Source organism: Nicotiana tabacum, chromosome 12, assembly GCF_000715075.1.
Source record: "Nicotiana tabacum cultivar K326 chromosome 12, ASM71507v2, whole genome shotgun sequence".
Lineage (NCBI taxonomy): Eukaryota > Viridiplantae > Streptophyta > Magnoliopsida > Solanales > Solanaceae > Nicotiana > Nicotiana tabacum.
In genome coordinates, this window is record NC_134091.1 from 4,026,072 (window position 1) to 4,041,614 (window position 15,543).

Below are 15,543 nucleotides of genomic sequence, written 5' to 3' on the forward strand. Positions count from 1 at the left end.
AGATTGCAATAGGTTGTAATATGAAGTTTGCTCGGTTTAGCGGAGTTGAAATCCTACTAGGGCAGGGCGTGATTTTTAATCCCTTGAGCAAGGAGTTTTCCATGCAAATATCGTGTGTTCTTTATTTACTGCCTATTTATTGTAGGAATAGATAGAAAACCCGGTTCCCTATATTGTTTGGTTTTACAGTCTGTTGCTTACTGTGGGAACTGGTAGAGAACCCAGTTCTTTATACAATTTGGTGGACTCTTAGTTTCTATCAAATTTGGTTAATTATTAAAATTAATATATAATAGAAATTGCAATAAGTTATTTGGTGCTCTATTACGAGAAAATTTCATATAGTACTATGTAGCATAGACAACATGTCCACTGGACCTAGCTTACCAATGTTCAACATAAGTTGAGATCTTCTCTTGCACTTTTTGGTATGTGAAGTATTAATTTAAATACTCGTTCATTCAACCGTTTAAATTAAATATAATCGATGGATGTATAATTCATATATAATGTAATATAATGTATGTGTAATCGTATATAATGTAATCATCATATGATCTATATGTACATACAAAGAAAAATAAACAATGAATATACTTACTATTTGTATAAGATACCCATTTCTGTTAACCCATTCAGTATCCAAATAGTATTGGCGCGAATAAATCGATATTCACGTTGTGTAGATTCTTAATGAAATGCTTGTTATGTGAAATTTTTTAATTATCATAATGTGAATTTGGATTCGTATCGGTATTTTAATTATCATAACGTGAATGCGTATCGAGTAGCTCTACTAAGAAGGTAAAGCGATGCCCTTTAAAGAAATACTTCATTCCCATGACACGAATGCAACACCGTTCATTAAAGGCAGAGGATTCCCAACTATCCATCGCATCCTTGATGGTGATTGTTTTTTCCTTTTCCTTTCTTTCTTGTTATCTATTATAAAACAATGTAGATCATATTTAGTACCAATAAAAAAATACTATATTATTTCCATAAAATGCCTAAAAGTACTATGTTCCTTATTTAGTCATTTTCTACTTCAAGAGGTTAACTGTTTGTTAACTGTTTTTCTTATAAAAAATCTAATTCAATAAAGTGGTGTTTTCACTCTAGACCTTCGAGATCTTTTAGGGTTTGTACGTGCATTTATTTAATCGATTTATAAAATCTTAATGTAATCACAGTTATATGTGCGTGTTAAAGCTTAATCAATTATATGTTTATCCGAATCCAATAGAATCTCGTATTCCTGCTATAGATCTTTGGTTTTTTTTAAGATTCATACATACATTAATCTAGCCGATTAGTAAAATCTCATTTTGTTGCAAAAATCTTATGTACTTGCTAGGGCTTTAATTAATTATATTTTATATGAATTCAATGAAATCCCTCATTTCTTGCTTTAGACATTCGAGATCTTTTAGGGTTCGTACATGCATTTATCTAATTAATGAGTAAAATTTTAATGTAGCCACAATTATACGCATTTGTTAAGGCTTAATCAAACATATACTTATCCGAATCCAATAAAATTTCGTATTTCTACTATAGAACTTCGAGAGTCTTTAAGATTCATATATTCATTAATTTAGCCGATTAATAAAATTTCAATTTGTTGCAAAAGTCATATGTACTTGTTGTGGCTTAATTACTTCTGTATTACACGAATTCAATAAAATCTCGTATTCCTACTCTATACCTTATGAAAATTTTTAGGGTCGCCATCGCATTTATCTAATCTTTTAGTAAAAAAATCTCAATTTGTTGCAAATTCCTATGTGATTATTAGGGTTTCTCAAATTAATTGCAAGGACAAACTTGTCACTCTATGGGTAAGTGGCAAAATTGTAAGAAGCATAAAAGCCTTTTCTGGTAATTTCCGGATCATTGCATTACAATTGAGTTTACCAAATTGAGAAGAAAAAGGAAAGTAAAAAAATAAAATAAAATAAAACAGAATAGAACACAAACAAAGAGAGAGAGGTATTGATCACTGAAACCCTAAAATTTACAGCCTTTTCTCTCTCTCACCTGAGCTTCCGAAAAACCTCGTTTCTTCTCGTCACTCTCCTTGGATTTTACAACTAATTGTTACTTGTTAATCCTTGTTTTTTTCTACATTTTAATTAATCTCTTTTTGATTTTGTTGATTGTTTTTGTTTTGTTTAGTTTATTTTTTGGGTTTGAATGGCCACGGCGCCGGATTCTTCTGCAAATAACACACCAAGTTCACCGGTCGCCAAAGCTGATGGTGCGGCCGCCGGAGCCACCGTCAGCAGTCCACAGTCTCGACGGAGTTTACAAGCACCGTGGGCACAAGTAGTCCGCGGCGGCGGCGGCGAGGTTGAAGCAGCATCAGTATCCAGTCCTCGCTCGCCCTCACCGTTGGTGCTGGCTTCCGTTGCTTCGCCGGAGAAAATTTCTATATCGGATGATTGCTCGGCCGCCCAAAAGTCTTCGCCGGAAAACTCTACTTCCGATGCTTTGCCGGAGAGTTCTGGTAGTAACGACGGCAATGTAGGTCGTCCGAAAAAGCCTGCTTGGAATAAACCCTTAAATGGCGTCGTTGAGGCTGTTACTGTTATGGGTGGGGCCCTCTCTTGGCCCGCTCTCTCTGAGTCCACTCGGCCCGGCCCAAAATCATCTGCTGATTCATCAAAACCAATTCCAGATGGATCCACTTCTGTTTCTCAGGTTTTTAATTAACTCAAAGTTTCAATTTTTAGCTTTATCTTCATATTTTTGGATGTTAAAATATTACAGCATTTGTATTTATGTTGAATATGAATGAATTAAAAGTGGGGTGATTAATTGTGTGTGTATATATGTTTTTGTGAATAGGGTCCAATAATATCTCAGTTGCCTCAAAAACAAGCTAATAGTAATGCAAACACAAATTCAAATGCAAACCCTAGTACCCCTGTTAGACAAAGATCAATGAAACACAGAGGAGGTAGCAGCAGCAGTGGTGGTGCTGGTAGTGCTCCAGGTGGTGGAGGATTTATTAGAACTCCACTTCCGCCTCCAACTCCACCTCCATTGCCTCCACCATTTCCTGGAATGCCCCCCTATGGGAATCTGATACCACCGCCTCCACCGCCTGTTCTCGAGCCTCATGTAAGAGGTCCAAGGTCTGTTGGAGGATTTCCGTCTCAGCCGCATTCAGCAGGTGATCATTCTCCCCATAGAAATTATGGCAGGAAGGGTGGTAACTTTGGGGGGCGATCCCGTGGAGATGGATCTTATCATAATAATCACGGGGGCAGGCGTGATCAAGATCGGAGAGACGTTCATATGGCTGCTCCTCAGTTTGGTCCTCCTCATGCAGCGTTCATGCGCCCCCCACCTGCTGGTTCTGGTCCATTTCTTCCACACACCTCTCTGAGACCCTTTCCTGTGCCAATGGGATATGGTAAGTCCGCTTCTTCCTTTTTTAGTAATATACTTTGCTAAATGTGTCCGATTATGTTTTTGTTTCCTTTCAGATATGACTCAACTCTTTTTTTTTTTTTGATGGTTCAGATATGGGTCAATTCTATTATGTTCCATTGAGTCCAGAGTCCTTTAGTAGTGTGCCAATTATCAACCAAGCTCCACCACTACCCCAACTTTTCCCTTTAGTGGATCCAAATTTACCTCCCTCCTTGGTTAATCAGATAGAGTATTACTTCAGGTAATCTTCAAAGCTAAGAATGTGATTCTTTCCCTTTTCTTTTTGCTTCTCTGGTTTTTCTTTTAAATAAATTTATTTCTTTCAATTTATGGGGGTCTTTCATGGCAATTTTCTGACAAAGTTCCTTTCTGTTTTTGGGGTTGCAGTGATGCTAACCTGGTAAAAGATAACTTTTTGAGGTTAAAAATGGATGAGGAAGGCTGGGTTCCTATTAAATTAATTGCTGAATTTCCTCGAGTAAGTGATATCCGTATTTCTGAAATACATACATATTGGTTGATTGCTGCCTGTCTCTGTGATAATGTGACAATGTCTTTTATCCTATGTTGATGAGCTGAAGGACCATGTATGTCTTGTTTTCAAGTTATTGGCACACGTTTCGTTTGCTTAAAGACGTGATGTGTGTGAGGATTTACCGTAGAACCATGAACTGGCTGTGATTTTCATTTCTTGTATTCTCTTTGACATTCAGCTCAACTTTCTTTGTCGTTTTCTTTTTCTTTAATTATTTTTTGGAAGCGTAATACTAGCAGCAAGAACTTGGAAGATCATGCCAAATCATTTTACAACGACGCATGCATCTGATTCATGCTGGGAAAGTTTGCTTTCTCATTCCATCAAATGCCCCTGCAAGATCTAATCTGCAAAGATTCTGTGAGCTTTTGGCTTGCATGCCATTATTGACGGTCTCATTTGAACCTGAAAACTTTACAGTTTCCATCAAGCATGGCGCTCTATGTTAGTTCTTCCTGGATTGTCCTTTCAGTTATTATCTTCTTAGTCCAATAAGTGGATTAATACTTTTTTACAAAATTCATCGACTCAATGACATAAGAGATGTCTCATTTGGATTAATGTCACTACTCATCAACTCTAGGATTGTTGCTAAGTGTTCTGACAAATGTGTTTTGATCATTGCTCCAGCGGTACTATTGTGGATTTATGTACGTTCTAGCTGCCTGCTAAATGAATGCTTTGACTTTGAACCATATCCTTCAGGAAAATGGAAGCTTTAGCATGTTCTTGTGCATTTGTCCTTCTCTTCTTTGAGCATAACTTGTGGGGCATGGAATGACTGAAATTACTAGACGCATACCCCTGTAAATAACTCTGATCATTTTTTTGGATTTTGGCAGCTCCCTGCTTCTAGCTTAATCTCTTTTGTATTAGAGCTGAGTTAATCTTTCCTTTATAATCTCTTTTGTGATTTCTGCATCTGCTTGATGCCATCTAAGAAATCTACTTCATAAAAATTAAGAAAATCTGAAATTACTAGATGCTTAATTTCTCTAACCTATTGAAATTACTAGATGCATAATTTTTCTAACCCATTTTAAAAAGTTCTTGTTCCTCTGATTGGTGAGCGAATACACAAGTTTCTTTCTCCACTTAAAGGGAGTGATATCTTGCCAAAGCATCTATGCATTCTTATATTTTGTTTTCTACGTATATGTTGTAGCTTCTAGTCAATTGTTTCATGTTGGTTTACTTTTGAGGTTTATTAGCATAGTTTCTGTTTGCTGGTGGATGCTATTGCAGTTGACAGAAGTAAACTTTGTCGAAGCGAAAAACTGGAGATCAGAGTTCCATTTCAGACTTTCTTTGTTCATTTTATTTTATTTTTGTGCCCTTACGGGAACTCAAGGATAGAAAACTGGAACTCGTTTCGCTTTTCTTTTCTACTCCATTTTAAATCCGTATACAAATTTATATTTTGTCAGCTTTTTTCTGAATTCTTAAATTTTCACTGACCTAGCATCTCAACTGTTCTTGTCGAAAACGTTTCCCCAAGCATTTTGTCTATCCAAACTTTGTTACAAAAAAGGCTTATATATGTAAGTCAAGAATTTGGGCCTTTGTCCATGTGAATTTTTGCAACTTTTGTTGGATCTTTAAATATTGGAATTATTCAAATAAGGTTTTGGGTAATCTCTTATACTAGTGCTATATTATGAAATCCCTCTTTTCTGTGAGAAGAAGTATATGTTTTATAAATCCTTAAACCATTGATGATGGTAATACGATAAGATCTAAATGCCTTTTTCATATGAGATTTGCAATTTTGTTTTTTTATAGAGGGACTTTTTCATATCTGATCTACTGCCATCTGCAAATGCCATTATGTACTATGTTACTTGGACTATTTATTTGCCTGACACATCCATAACGAGAAGGGATTGCAATGCTATAGTTACTTCCTATGATTTTGCAAAATACAGAAAGAAAAAAAACGTACTAAACATAAGTGGCGGAGCCAGATATGGGGATTTAAAAAAAATAGAATGTCACATGTGGGATTTAAACCTGTGATCTAAAGCAATGTCTAAACTCCCTTTGCCACTTCACTAAACTTTCCTTATAGCAAGGGTATTCAACTTGTATATAACCCAAAAAATTCGTTATTACCCTATTTCCACTGTATAATTTTTCAACTGAGGGGATTCAGTTCCCCCAACTTAGCTCCGCCGCTGCTGGAAATGCCCATGTGTAAACCATACTTGTATTGTGATGTTGTATTTTGTGTGCTCTGGTATGTGCTTTTACAATATAGTACTACCTTCATGTTTGCATTGTTATTGCCCCATACACGAATCAAGGTTTTGCTCTATGGTCTGCTTTTGCAGGTTAAGAGTTTGACAGATAAAGTCCAGTTTGATAATATCCAGTTTATTTCGTATTGTTTGGCGACTTCAATGCTTGTAGAAGTGCAGGTAATATATCAGTTAAAACTTCTCTTGCCTTGATATATTATCTTCAAAAGCTTTTAATGCAGTTTGATAATATTAGATAGCACTGCTGCCTCTGTATTTTCAACATGTTGTATCATCAGTTGAGAATTTTATCTTATACGGCAGTCTCTCTGTTTATCCTGCTCCTGTTTCCACCAGTAGACCCCGTGATATAGGTATGCATGAAGGTTGCTAAAGTTATTGGTTATTGAACTGCCTGTCTGAGTTCAAGGGCTGTTGTCATATTCCTTTTCCAAAAGATGATGGTGAAAGCTTTTTAGTAATTATTCATAGAGAACTGGAATAATTTCTTCTTGTCTTTTGAAAGCTTTTTCATGAACTAAGAGAATCATATCTATCACGGTTGATAAAGGGTAAACTCGAGAATCCTAAAGTCCTTTTCTTTCAATATAACCTTATTTCTCGTGTTATGTTTTGTAAGGGTGCTGCGGTTCATACAACATAATTTTGAACCATTAGATTCTCATTGATTTTTGGTTCTGCACCAACTGTTCCACTCCTGCTGCATCGACAGATTGTGTTCTAACCTGTTACTGGAAGTAATCTTGATATGATTTCTTATTTCCAGGATGAGAAGATAAGGAGACGGGATGATTGGAGGAAATGGACGCATACGTCTTCCCCATTTGCAGCTGATTCAGGTTCTTCAGCACCTGTTGCATCAACAGATGGTGCTCTAACAACTTCCTTGCAGAATGTCTCTTTGAACGAATCAACTACAAATAGTAGTGGTGCTACAGAAGCGACCAATGCTCAAATGGATGTGCCTGTCGGTGGCTTATCAGACGAATCGACTAATCAATCAGCACTGGCTCAAGAAGGCAACGCTGAAGAAATCTCTTCCAGCCACGCATGAAACAATGGTGTTGATTTTGCGTATTTTGCAACGAGTGGCGGACACTGTCTTGCATAATGATTCAATTACGAAAGGTGTATTTGGAAGGTTATACATACATCATTGCTGCCCCTGGTGGAGTCATATTTTTGCAGTTTTTGAGGTGAGTGCAAGAATTAAAAACTAATGTGTAAGTTATCTGGTATAGAGAGCAGAATGACAGTGGAGATTAAAAGGATATACAGTTGATAGGCTTGAAACTTTTGAGTTGTTTGGCTCGTGACTTTGGATTTTGAGCCTAAGGAGAACTTTTTTTGGTTGGAATTTACCTCCATTTCAGAGGAAAGATTCTGAATATGTAGAAAGTTTATTGCTTGGCTGGTAAAGAGGGCGATTGAGCTCTGCTGATTTTGTTATACTTATCTAGGTATATTGATTGTTACATTATTTTGTTTTATTCTAATTTTTTACATGGTTTCATTTTATTGCACCTTACAATAGTTTGTTTAGCGTAAATCATTCTATGCTACAGACTTTCAGCTAACTTTTCCTAAACCTACTGGTGAGACGAACTAACCATAATTTTTCTGCCGAAGCTATAAATTTACATGTTTACTATACATAATATATTAAGAATAATGCTCTCTCCGTTATATTTCGGGGATATTCCTGCCGTCCCGTTAGCTAGTTGTCTTGTAGTTTGCCTTCTACTTTAATGGAGCTCCATCTTGAGTAGAGTGACTGTACGTTTGATTATGGTTTATAAAAGGGTAAATTTAAGATATTTCAGATAGTAAAGGAGTATTTTTTACCATATTATCCATACAATTTTGAACGTTGGACCTGATATATGTAGAGCATGATTAAGGTACATGAGATTTACTGCCTACCCCAAGAAGGCAGTGAGACTAATTACAGAACCAATCTAATTATTGGGAGTTACACTTTGTGGTAGTCAACTTTCAGAATAAGAATAAAGGTTGTTGCTTTAAGAAACAAGACAGTAAGATAACAATGAGTTGAAGAAATAATAATGACATTTCAGGAACCTTTGGGTTTGTGGACCTGTTTTTGCTTTTAGGAATATCATCCAAAAAGTTCATAAGCATCTCAGGACCTTTATATAGGAGCTGGCCTCTCTCTGCCTCAATACTCTTTTTCAAAGAAAAATTAATAATGGTTTAAAAAGTTGCTTTATGATAGGACCCTTTATACTACTACCTTTGTCCCAAAAGGGTCCAGATATCCAATAATTAAAAAAAATAATCGTTTAAGGCATTCCGTGTTGGAAAATAGATTTGACTAATTTGAATTCGTGTCGTAAAAAATGCCCAACGGGGGTTTTGGTATTCCTACCAAAGAGGATCTTATTCATAGGGGCTCGAACTGAAATCTTGAGTTAAGGATAAACGAACCTTTCCATTTCACCAAAGTTAGGTTAAGCTCATCAAAATTCTTGTAGAGGCCTTAAGGAAGAAAAGAAGAGCTGATTATTTCTTAGTTCTTTTTACTTGTTTGAACTTATCACGACCTCATGAAAACAGGAAAATAAAGTTATTAAGAAATTGGAAACTTGGCCTTGAATAGTAAAATAGTTCTGTGTACACACTACCCTTCCCAGACTCCATTAATAAAATTTAATTTGGTCGTTGTTGTTGTTGTTGCCTTGGAGTAAAATGCATCAATACAATTCACTAATCCGAACAGCCAATTGCAAAATCCAACAGGATTAAAACTAGTGATTAAATTTTTGGTGCCTCACCAAAACTGAAGAATTGAAAAGCAATATATGAAAATTACCAACTGAACTAGCTAAGTACAGAAAGATATGGACAAAGAAAAAAATAATCAACGTAATAAAATATAATGAGGAAATTCTCAACAAGCATCCGTTATCGTCCAGCGGTTAGGATATCTGGCTTTCACCCAGGAGACCCGGGTTCGATTCCCGGTAACGGAATTTTTATCCTAGCCTTTTTTTATCTCCTTTTTTCTATACATATTTCGACGAAAAGCAAGCCCACTGGAATACCTATATTTCTGCCGATGGAAACTGCAAACGATGAGCAATTTGTGGGGTTATCATTGTGGGAAATATCCTCAATTATTTTTACTGATTAAAGAGCTAGGTTCATTTGTTTTGCCATGTTTCTTTATCAGTATCTTGAATGTACTCTGTCTTTAGAAAATGTTCCCCTTGCCCCCCCAGTTAATGTGCTCTTTGTTTGGGTTTGTTGCCTAACTTTTGGGATGTCAAATACTCATGTCTATGTTTCTGTCATATTTCCCTCAAGAAATTTGATGGATAAAGTGTATTATGGCGTGCACTACTTATGTACGACATGATTTTCAACACGCTACAACACTAGATATACAAAAGTGACTAGAGGCAGAACTAAAGTTTAGGTTGCCGGTTTCGCCAAATTCAATAACTTTGATCTAAAATTGTATATTTATCTTAAGAAATTCATTGAATATGTACAATATATTCAGTAAATTTCAAATACAGTAACTTAGAAGTACTATAATCACGAACTTGTAAATTTCAAATCTTGACTCTGACTTGTATATATATACATATATAGAGCCATCCAAAGTTGTATTGGGACATAACAAACGTGTAAAAACATCATAGTTTCCCACAAGGGTAACAATTATGAAATACGAGTAATGTAAGAAAATTGATGACCAACTACTTAAAGTGAGTGTCGCCTTGAAACTCTAATGATTCACATGGAGCACTCGAGTTTGTTACTAATTGTTATTGATCCACCAAATTAAAGTAAAGGAAGCTAAAGTACTTCTTGTGATTTATACGACTTTTATTTAAGTTTTTCCTTTTCTTTTTGTCATTATTTTTTTTATCCATATGTTCCTGCTAATAATCACAAGTTCTTGCTAATTAAACGACAGTCATGACTTATTAATTATCACTTAAAAAAATTCACTTGTAAGTTACTGCTCCCTATAGGTTTTAGCTAGTTTTTATCAGTACGTTCTTTCTAATAATAACTCCATTTGTATGAGCTTGCTCATTTTATCGGTCTCAAATTCAGATAAAAAAGAAAAATGACATAAGCTAATAGCTCATTAATTTTGGGGAATCATTATAATACATGATATATTGAGCCCAAATGGAGTGATATAATTAGCTTAGATTCATAGAACCAATTCCGACTTACTTATGATTGAGGCATAATTATTGCTGTTGTATGTTCTTGCAACTTAATTTTAAATTACTTTGGTTTATTCGAGCCCATCTTAGATTCCGAGTAAGAATATGATTTTTTTTTTTTACTTTTTACCTGCGTCAGAAACTATTTATATTTGATAGCCGAAAAAATATATAAAATTTGTATATTAGATATAAATGTATATATATATATATATATATATATATACAAAAAATATATATTTTTTCGACTATTATTTTGAGAGCGGCTATAAAATGTCATTTTCCCAAAAATAATATGTATAATAAAAACAACACTTAAATTGTTAGGGAAAACATTTCCATCTAAAAAGGCATGGGTAGTTCAGTTATTCTGTTGCTTATACTTCTTTATATAAAGATCGGTTTAGCACTTACCCTCAATATATACCCTTTATGACCAACGTAATAAAGGCTATCAGTTATATATTACACACTAGTGACTAGTCCAGTAACAAGTCGCCACCACAACGACTGCCACCGCCTACGGCCTACCGCCACCACCACAACTCCACTGTCTTAGTGGCGTGTTTGGTTAAGCATTTAAACGCACTATGTGGTTATAATATATAGCCCGTGGCAGCTGATTGACGGGCGTTTTTCAGTGCGCACACGTTTGAATGCACCAAACAAAGCTTAACAGACTAAACTTTATTCCATTACTTAACTATTTATATATAATAGACTTGTTGTCATCAAGATTTCTTAAAAGGATTGCAAAAAATGAAAGGCATTGTTCTATTTTTCTGCCTCTATCTATTCCTTGTCTCTTTTCTTAGAGAATCCAATGCAGTTTCTCTAGTACAAAACAATGGCGTATATATTGTTTACATGGGTGCTCCTGATGCATCAAACGATGGCATTAAAAATAATCAAGCAGACCTTATGAGCTCTTTAATCAGAAGGTTAGTTTATTAATATTTCATTTATTCCGTTTATATAACACTATTTCCATTTTAGTCTGACAGGTCATAAAAATATTATGACATATTTCAGATCACAAGCTCTTGTTAATTTTATACTTTTAGTATATACGAAAGTCTTTCTTTCTTGAACCATCTGTCCAATCAAACAAAAAGGGTAGTCCGGTGCATTAAGCTCCCGCAGTTCCACTATGCACGAGTTCGGGGAAGGACACTAGTTCTGTTGTACGTAGCCTTATCCTGCATTTCTACAAGAGGCTGTTTCCACAGCTCGAGCGCGTGACCTCCTAGTCACATGACAACAACTTTACCAGTTACACGTCTCCTTCATCTGTCCAATCAAACACCACCATATAAAATAAAACTGAGGGAGTACAACACATGACTGAAAACTTAATTGGTGATAACATAACATGAATATTTTCGTTTTAGCTCAAGTTCAAGAATGAGCTAACATCAATCTCTAATTTCTGTTAGGAAAAAAGATGCTATTGTACACAGCTACAAGAATGGTTTCTCAGGATTTGCTGCGCGTTTATCAGAAGCTGAGGCGAAGTCCATTGCTCAAAAACCTGGAGTCATCTCTGTATTCCCTGATCCAATATTGAATCTCCACACAACACGTTCATGGGATTTCTTGCAATATCAAACTGATGTAGAAATTAGTTCTGGTCCAATTTATGGTTCTGGTTCATCACCAAATGGAGCTGACACCATAATTGGAATCTTGGATACAGGTACAACATTTATTAGAAAATTTCCACGGTACAGAATTATACTGTAGTACAAGCTAGTTAAGTATTCTGATATTTATTATGATAAAAATTTCCACAATCTTATTCAGGAATATGGCCTGAATCAGAGAGTTTTAGTGACAACGATATGAGTGCAGTCCCCTCTCGGTGGAAAGGAACTTGCATGGAAAGTCATGATTTCAGCTCTTCCAAATGCAACAAGTAACTTTCTCCTCCTATTCCTGGTCATATATTTCATTTTATATGGCAGTGTTTGATTAAGCACGACGTTTAAGGAAGTAAAAAGGGACATCACGGTGCATTAAGCTCCCGCTATGTGCGGGGTCCGAGAAAGGGCCGGACTACAAGGGTCTATTGTACGCAACCTTACTCTACATTTCTGCTAGAGACTGTTTCCACGGCTCGAACCCGTAACCTCCTGCCACATAACAAAGTAAAAAAGATATACAGTACCTTTAGAAGTTGTGGTCTTTAATATTGCATGATAAGGGTAAAATATTGTTTGCAGTTTTAAACTGCAAACTATACATATTTATGTTTTTCTTAAATTGCTGAGTAACCGAAACCGCAAAAATATGTTTTAAAAAAAATATATAACTGATTAAAAACATGTATGTTTTACTATATATGTGATCATTGTAATTTTCTACTAGGAAGCTAGTTGGTGCAAGATTTTATGATGACTCTGGTGAGGACGACAGAAAACCTTTTGGCTCAGTTAGGGACCAAAACGGACATGGAACTCATGTTGCATCTACAGCAGCTGGGAATCCAATTTCAGGAGCATCTTATTATGGCCTAGCGGCTGGGACTGCGAAGGGTGGTTCCCCGGGTTCGAGGATAGCCATGTATCGTGTCTGCACGAGTGATGGATGTCGCGGATCAGCTATAATGAAAGCATTTGATGATGCCATTGCGGATGGAGTTGATGTTTTATCGCTATCACTTGGTTCATCATCTGGACTTGAACCTGAATTTTCGAATGATCCTATTGCTATTGGAGCATTTCATGCTGTTGAAAAGGGAATTCTTGTTGTCTGTTCTGCTGGAAATGATGGACCTAGCGCGAAAAGTGTTGTCAATGTTGCTCCTTGGATTCTCACAGTTGCAGCTACTACCATTGACCGTGACTTCGAAACTGATATTGTCTTAGGTGGGAACAAGTTAATTAAGGTAAAAACTATGCTAAACATCAATCCTGTGTTCTGTTTTTGCATATTTTAAGCCAGAGAAAACTGTCAAAGTTATGTACTGAAATATTACTTGGTAATCTTGTTTGAGTTACAGGGAGGGGGCATAAGTTTTGGTAATTTGACAAATTCTGCAGTATACCCGTTGATTAGTGGTGATTTAGCCAAATCAGAAGAAAATGATGTTTCTGAGAAAAATGCAAGGTAATTTGAAGAACATAAAACATTAGGATCACATCATTTTGATGTGTTTCTCAAAGAAATTGAGATGGTATATGCATGTAACTAACTAACAGATGTGCTTCAGGAGTTGTGTACCGGATTCTTTAGATGAAAAGAAAGTCAAGGGGAAAATTGTTCTTTGTCATAATCGCGACGAAGGATATTCACCTAGTGATAAGCTAGAAGAAGTGAAGAGCAAAGGTGGCATTGGATTTATACTAGTAGATGATAATGCAAGAACAGTAGCACCCAAATTCAAATCCTTTGCCGCGGCTGTAGTAACTGAAAAAGATGGCAATGAGATCTTCTCCTACATTAACTCAACAAGGTAATGAAATCACTTTTAGGTTTCCAATAGTTGGCTATTCTGAGTCTAAAATATTGGATAATGCACATTTGAATAATAGATTCTTTAAAACTTATGAAGGAATCCAGTTGCATCAATTCTACCAACTGTTTCAAAAACCAAGTACAAACCAGCTCCTGTTGTGGCTTACTTCTCATCAAGGGGTCCTGCATACAACACTCATAACCTCCTCAAAGTAAAGACTCTACCCTTTTTTCTTCTTATGTTATGGTCTAATGATAAAACAGAACAATAAAAAATCTGACTATATTTTGATTTGTACTTGCAGCCAGATATTACAGCACCAGGGGTTGCCATTCTCGCGGCGTGGCCTGGAAACGACACAAAAGAGGCTGTCTTAGGACAGGAACCACCACTTTTCAACATACTCTCAGGGACTTCCATGTCCTGTCCTCATGTTTCTGGTATTGTCGCGATTGTCAAGGCGCAAAATCCTTCTTGGAGTCCTTCAGCAATCAAATCAGCTATTATGACCACAGGTAAGAAATCTAATTCACATTCTTCATTTTTTTGGGTATACTGACTCATTTCAAGTAGTGAAAACAGTCTCTTGCTGAAATGCAAGGTAAGGCTGTGTATGTAATGGCCCTTTCCCGGACTGCACACGCAATAGGAGCTTAGTGCACTGAGCTACCCTTTATACTGACTCATGTCAAGCTTTGTTTCTACAGCTATACAGACTAGCAATTTGAAGGCTCCAATAACAACAAATTCTGGATCCATTGCAACACCATATGACATTGGAGCCGGAGAAGCAAGCCCTTCCGGGGCAATTAATCCAGGATTGGTCTACGAGACTTATGCTGCAGACTATTTGCAGTTTCTATGCTCAATTGGCTATGACACATTAAAGATAAAACTCATCTCAAAAACAGTTCCTGATGATTTTTCATGTCCCACCAACTCAAGTTCAGAATCAATCTCAAAAATGAATTACCCATCCATAGCTGTTTCAAATATCAAAGAAAATGAAACCAAGAAAGTAACCAGAATGATTACTAATGTTGCAGAAGAAGAAGCAACATACACTGCAATTATAAAGGCGCCAACTGGATTGGAAGTCCAAGTGATTCCAAATAAATTGGTATTTACAAATAATAGCAAGAAGTTGAACTATGAAGTGTCTTTCAAATCTTCATCTAAACCAGTGGGAGACTTGTTTGGATCAATTACATGGACAAATGGTAAATACAAAGTTCGAAGTCCATTCGTTGTAACGACTTACTTATAAGGTGTCTGATAACACTCCCAAGCCTGCAGATTGCCGATCAAAGTAGTCTAGCAAGTCTGTATGTACTGTTATACTCCATGAATACAACTATGTTACTACCACATCATGTACATGCTTAAGCTAGAAAAAGAAAAGAAAAGAAATAAAGATCAGGGATTACACACATGTGCACTAAGTGAGAAAATCATATATAGTTGGCCAATCATTCGGCAACAAATACCACTGTATTATAATCCATGTGTTGTAATTCATGTATAATTGTGTGCGAACCAAATTATTGGTAATGATTCTGAAAGCGATGAGATTATCCAACTATGCATGTTGGCATGCAAATATATCATAAGAAGCTACTTAAATGTTGGAGAAGAAATTGATGA

General features: G+C 36.0%; 2 protein-coding genes and 1 non-coding gene across 3 annotated transcripts; all 3 read left to right on the forward strand.

Annotated features, from left to right (window-relative positions):
- Window positions 1-1,964: 1,964 nt before the first annotated feature.
- LOC107803035 (la-related protein 1C) lies at window positions 1,965-7,747 on the forward strand. Its single transcript, XM_016626633.2, has 6 exons — window positions 1,965-2,703; window positions 2,851-3,421; window positions 3,532-3,682; window positions 3,829-3,919; window positions 6,307-6,393; window positions 7,001-7,747. Exons 1-6 carry the CDS (start codon window positions 2,197-2,199, stop codon window positions 7,286-7,288), a joined length of 1,695 nt encoding a protein of 564 aa, XP_016482119.1. The 5' UTR covers window positions 1,965-2,196; the 3' UTR covers window positions 7,289-7,747.
- A 1,408-nt stretch (window positions 7,748-9,155) lies between these two features.
- Window positions 9,156-9,227, forward strand: TRNAE-UUC (transfer RNA glutamic acid (anticodon UUC)). Its single transcript has one exon. It is a non-coding gene; the product is annotated as a tRNA-Glu (tRNA).
- A 1,632-nt stretch (window positions 9,228-10,859) lies between these two features.
- LOC107803034 (CO(2)-response secreted protease) lies at window positions 10,860-15,394 on the forward strand. The gene is made up of 9 exons (XM_016626631.2): window positions 10,860-11,383; window positions 11,879-12,138; window positions 12,246-12,357; window positions 12,810-13,329; window positions 13,444-13,550; window positions 13,654-13,896; window positions 13,996-14,110; window positions 14,204-14,414; window positions 14,607-15,394. The coding sequence occupies exons 1-9, from the start codon at window positions 11,202-11,204 to the stop codon at window positions 15,164-15,166; spliced, it is 2,310 nt and encodes a 769-aa protein (XP_016482117.1). The 5' UTR covers window positions 10,860-11,201; the 3' UTR covers window positions 15,167-15,394.
- Window positions 15,395-15,543: the final 149 nt, after the last annotated feature.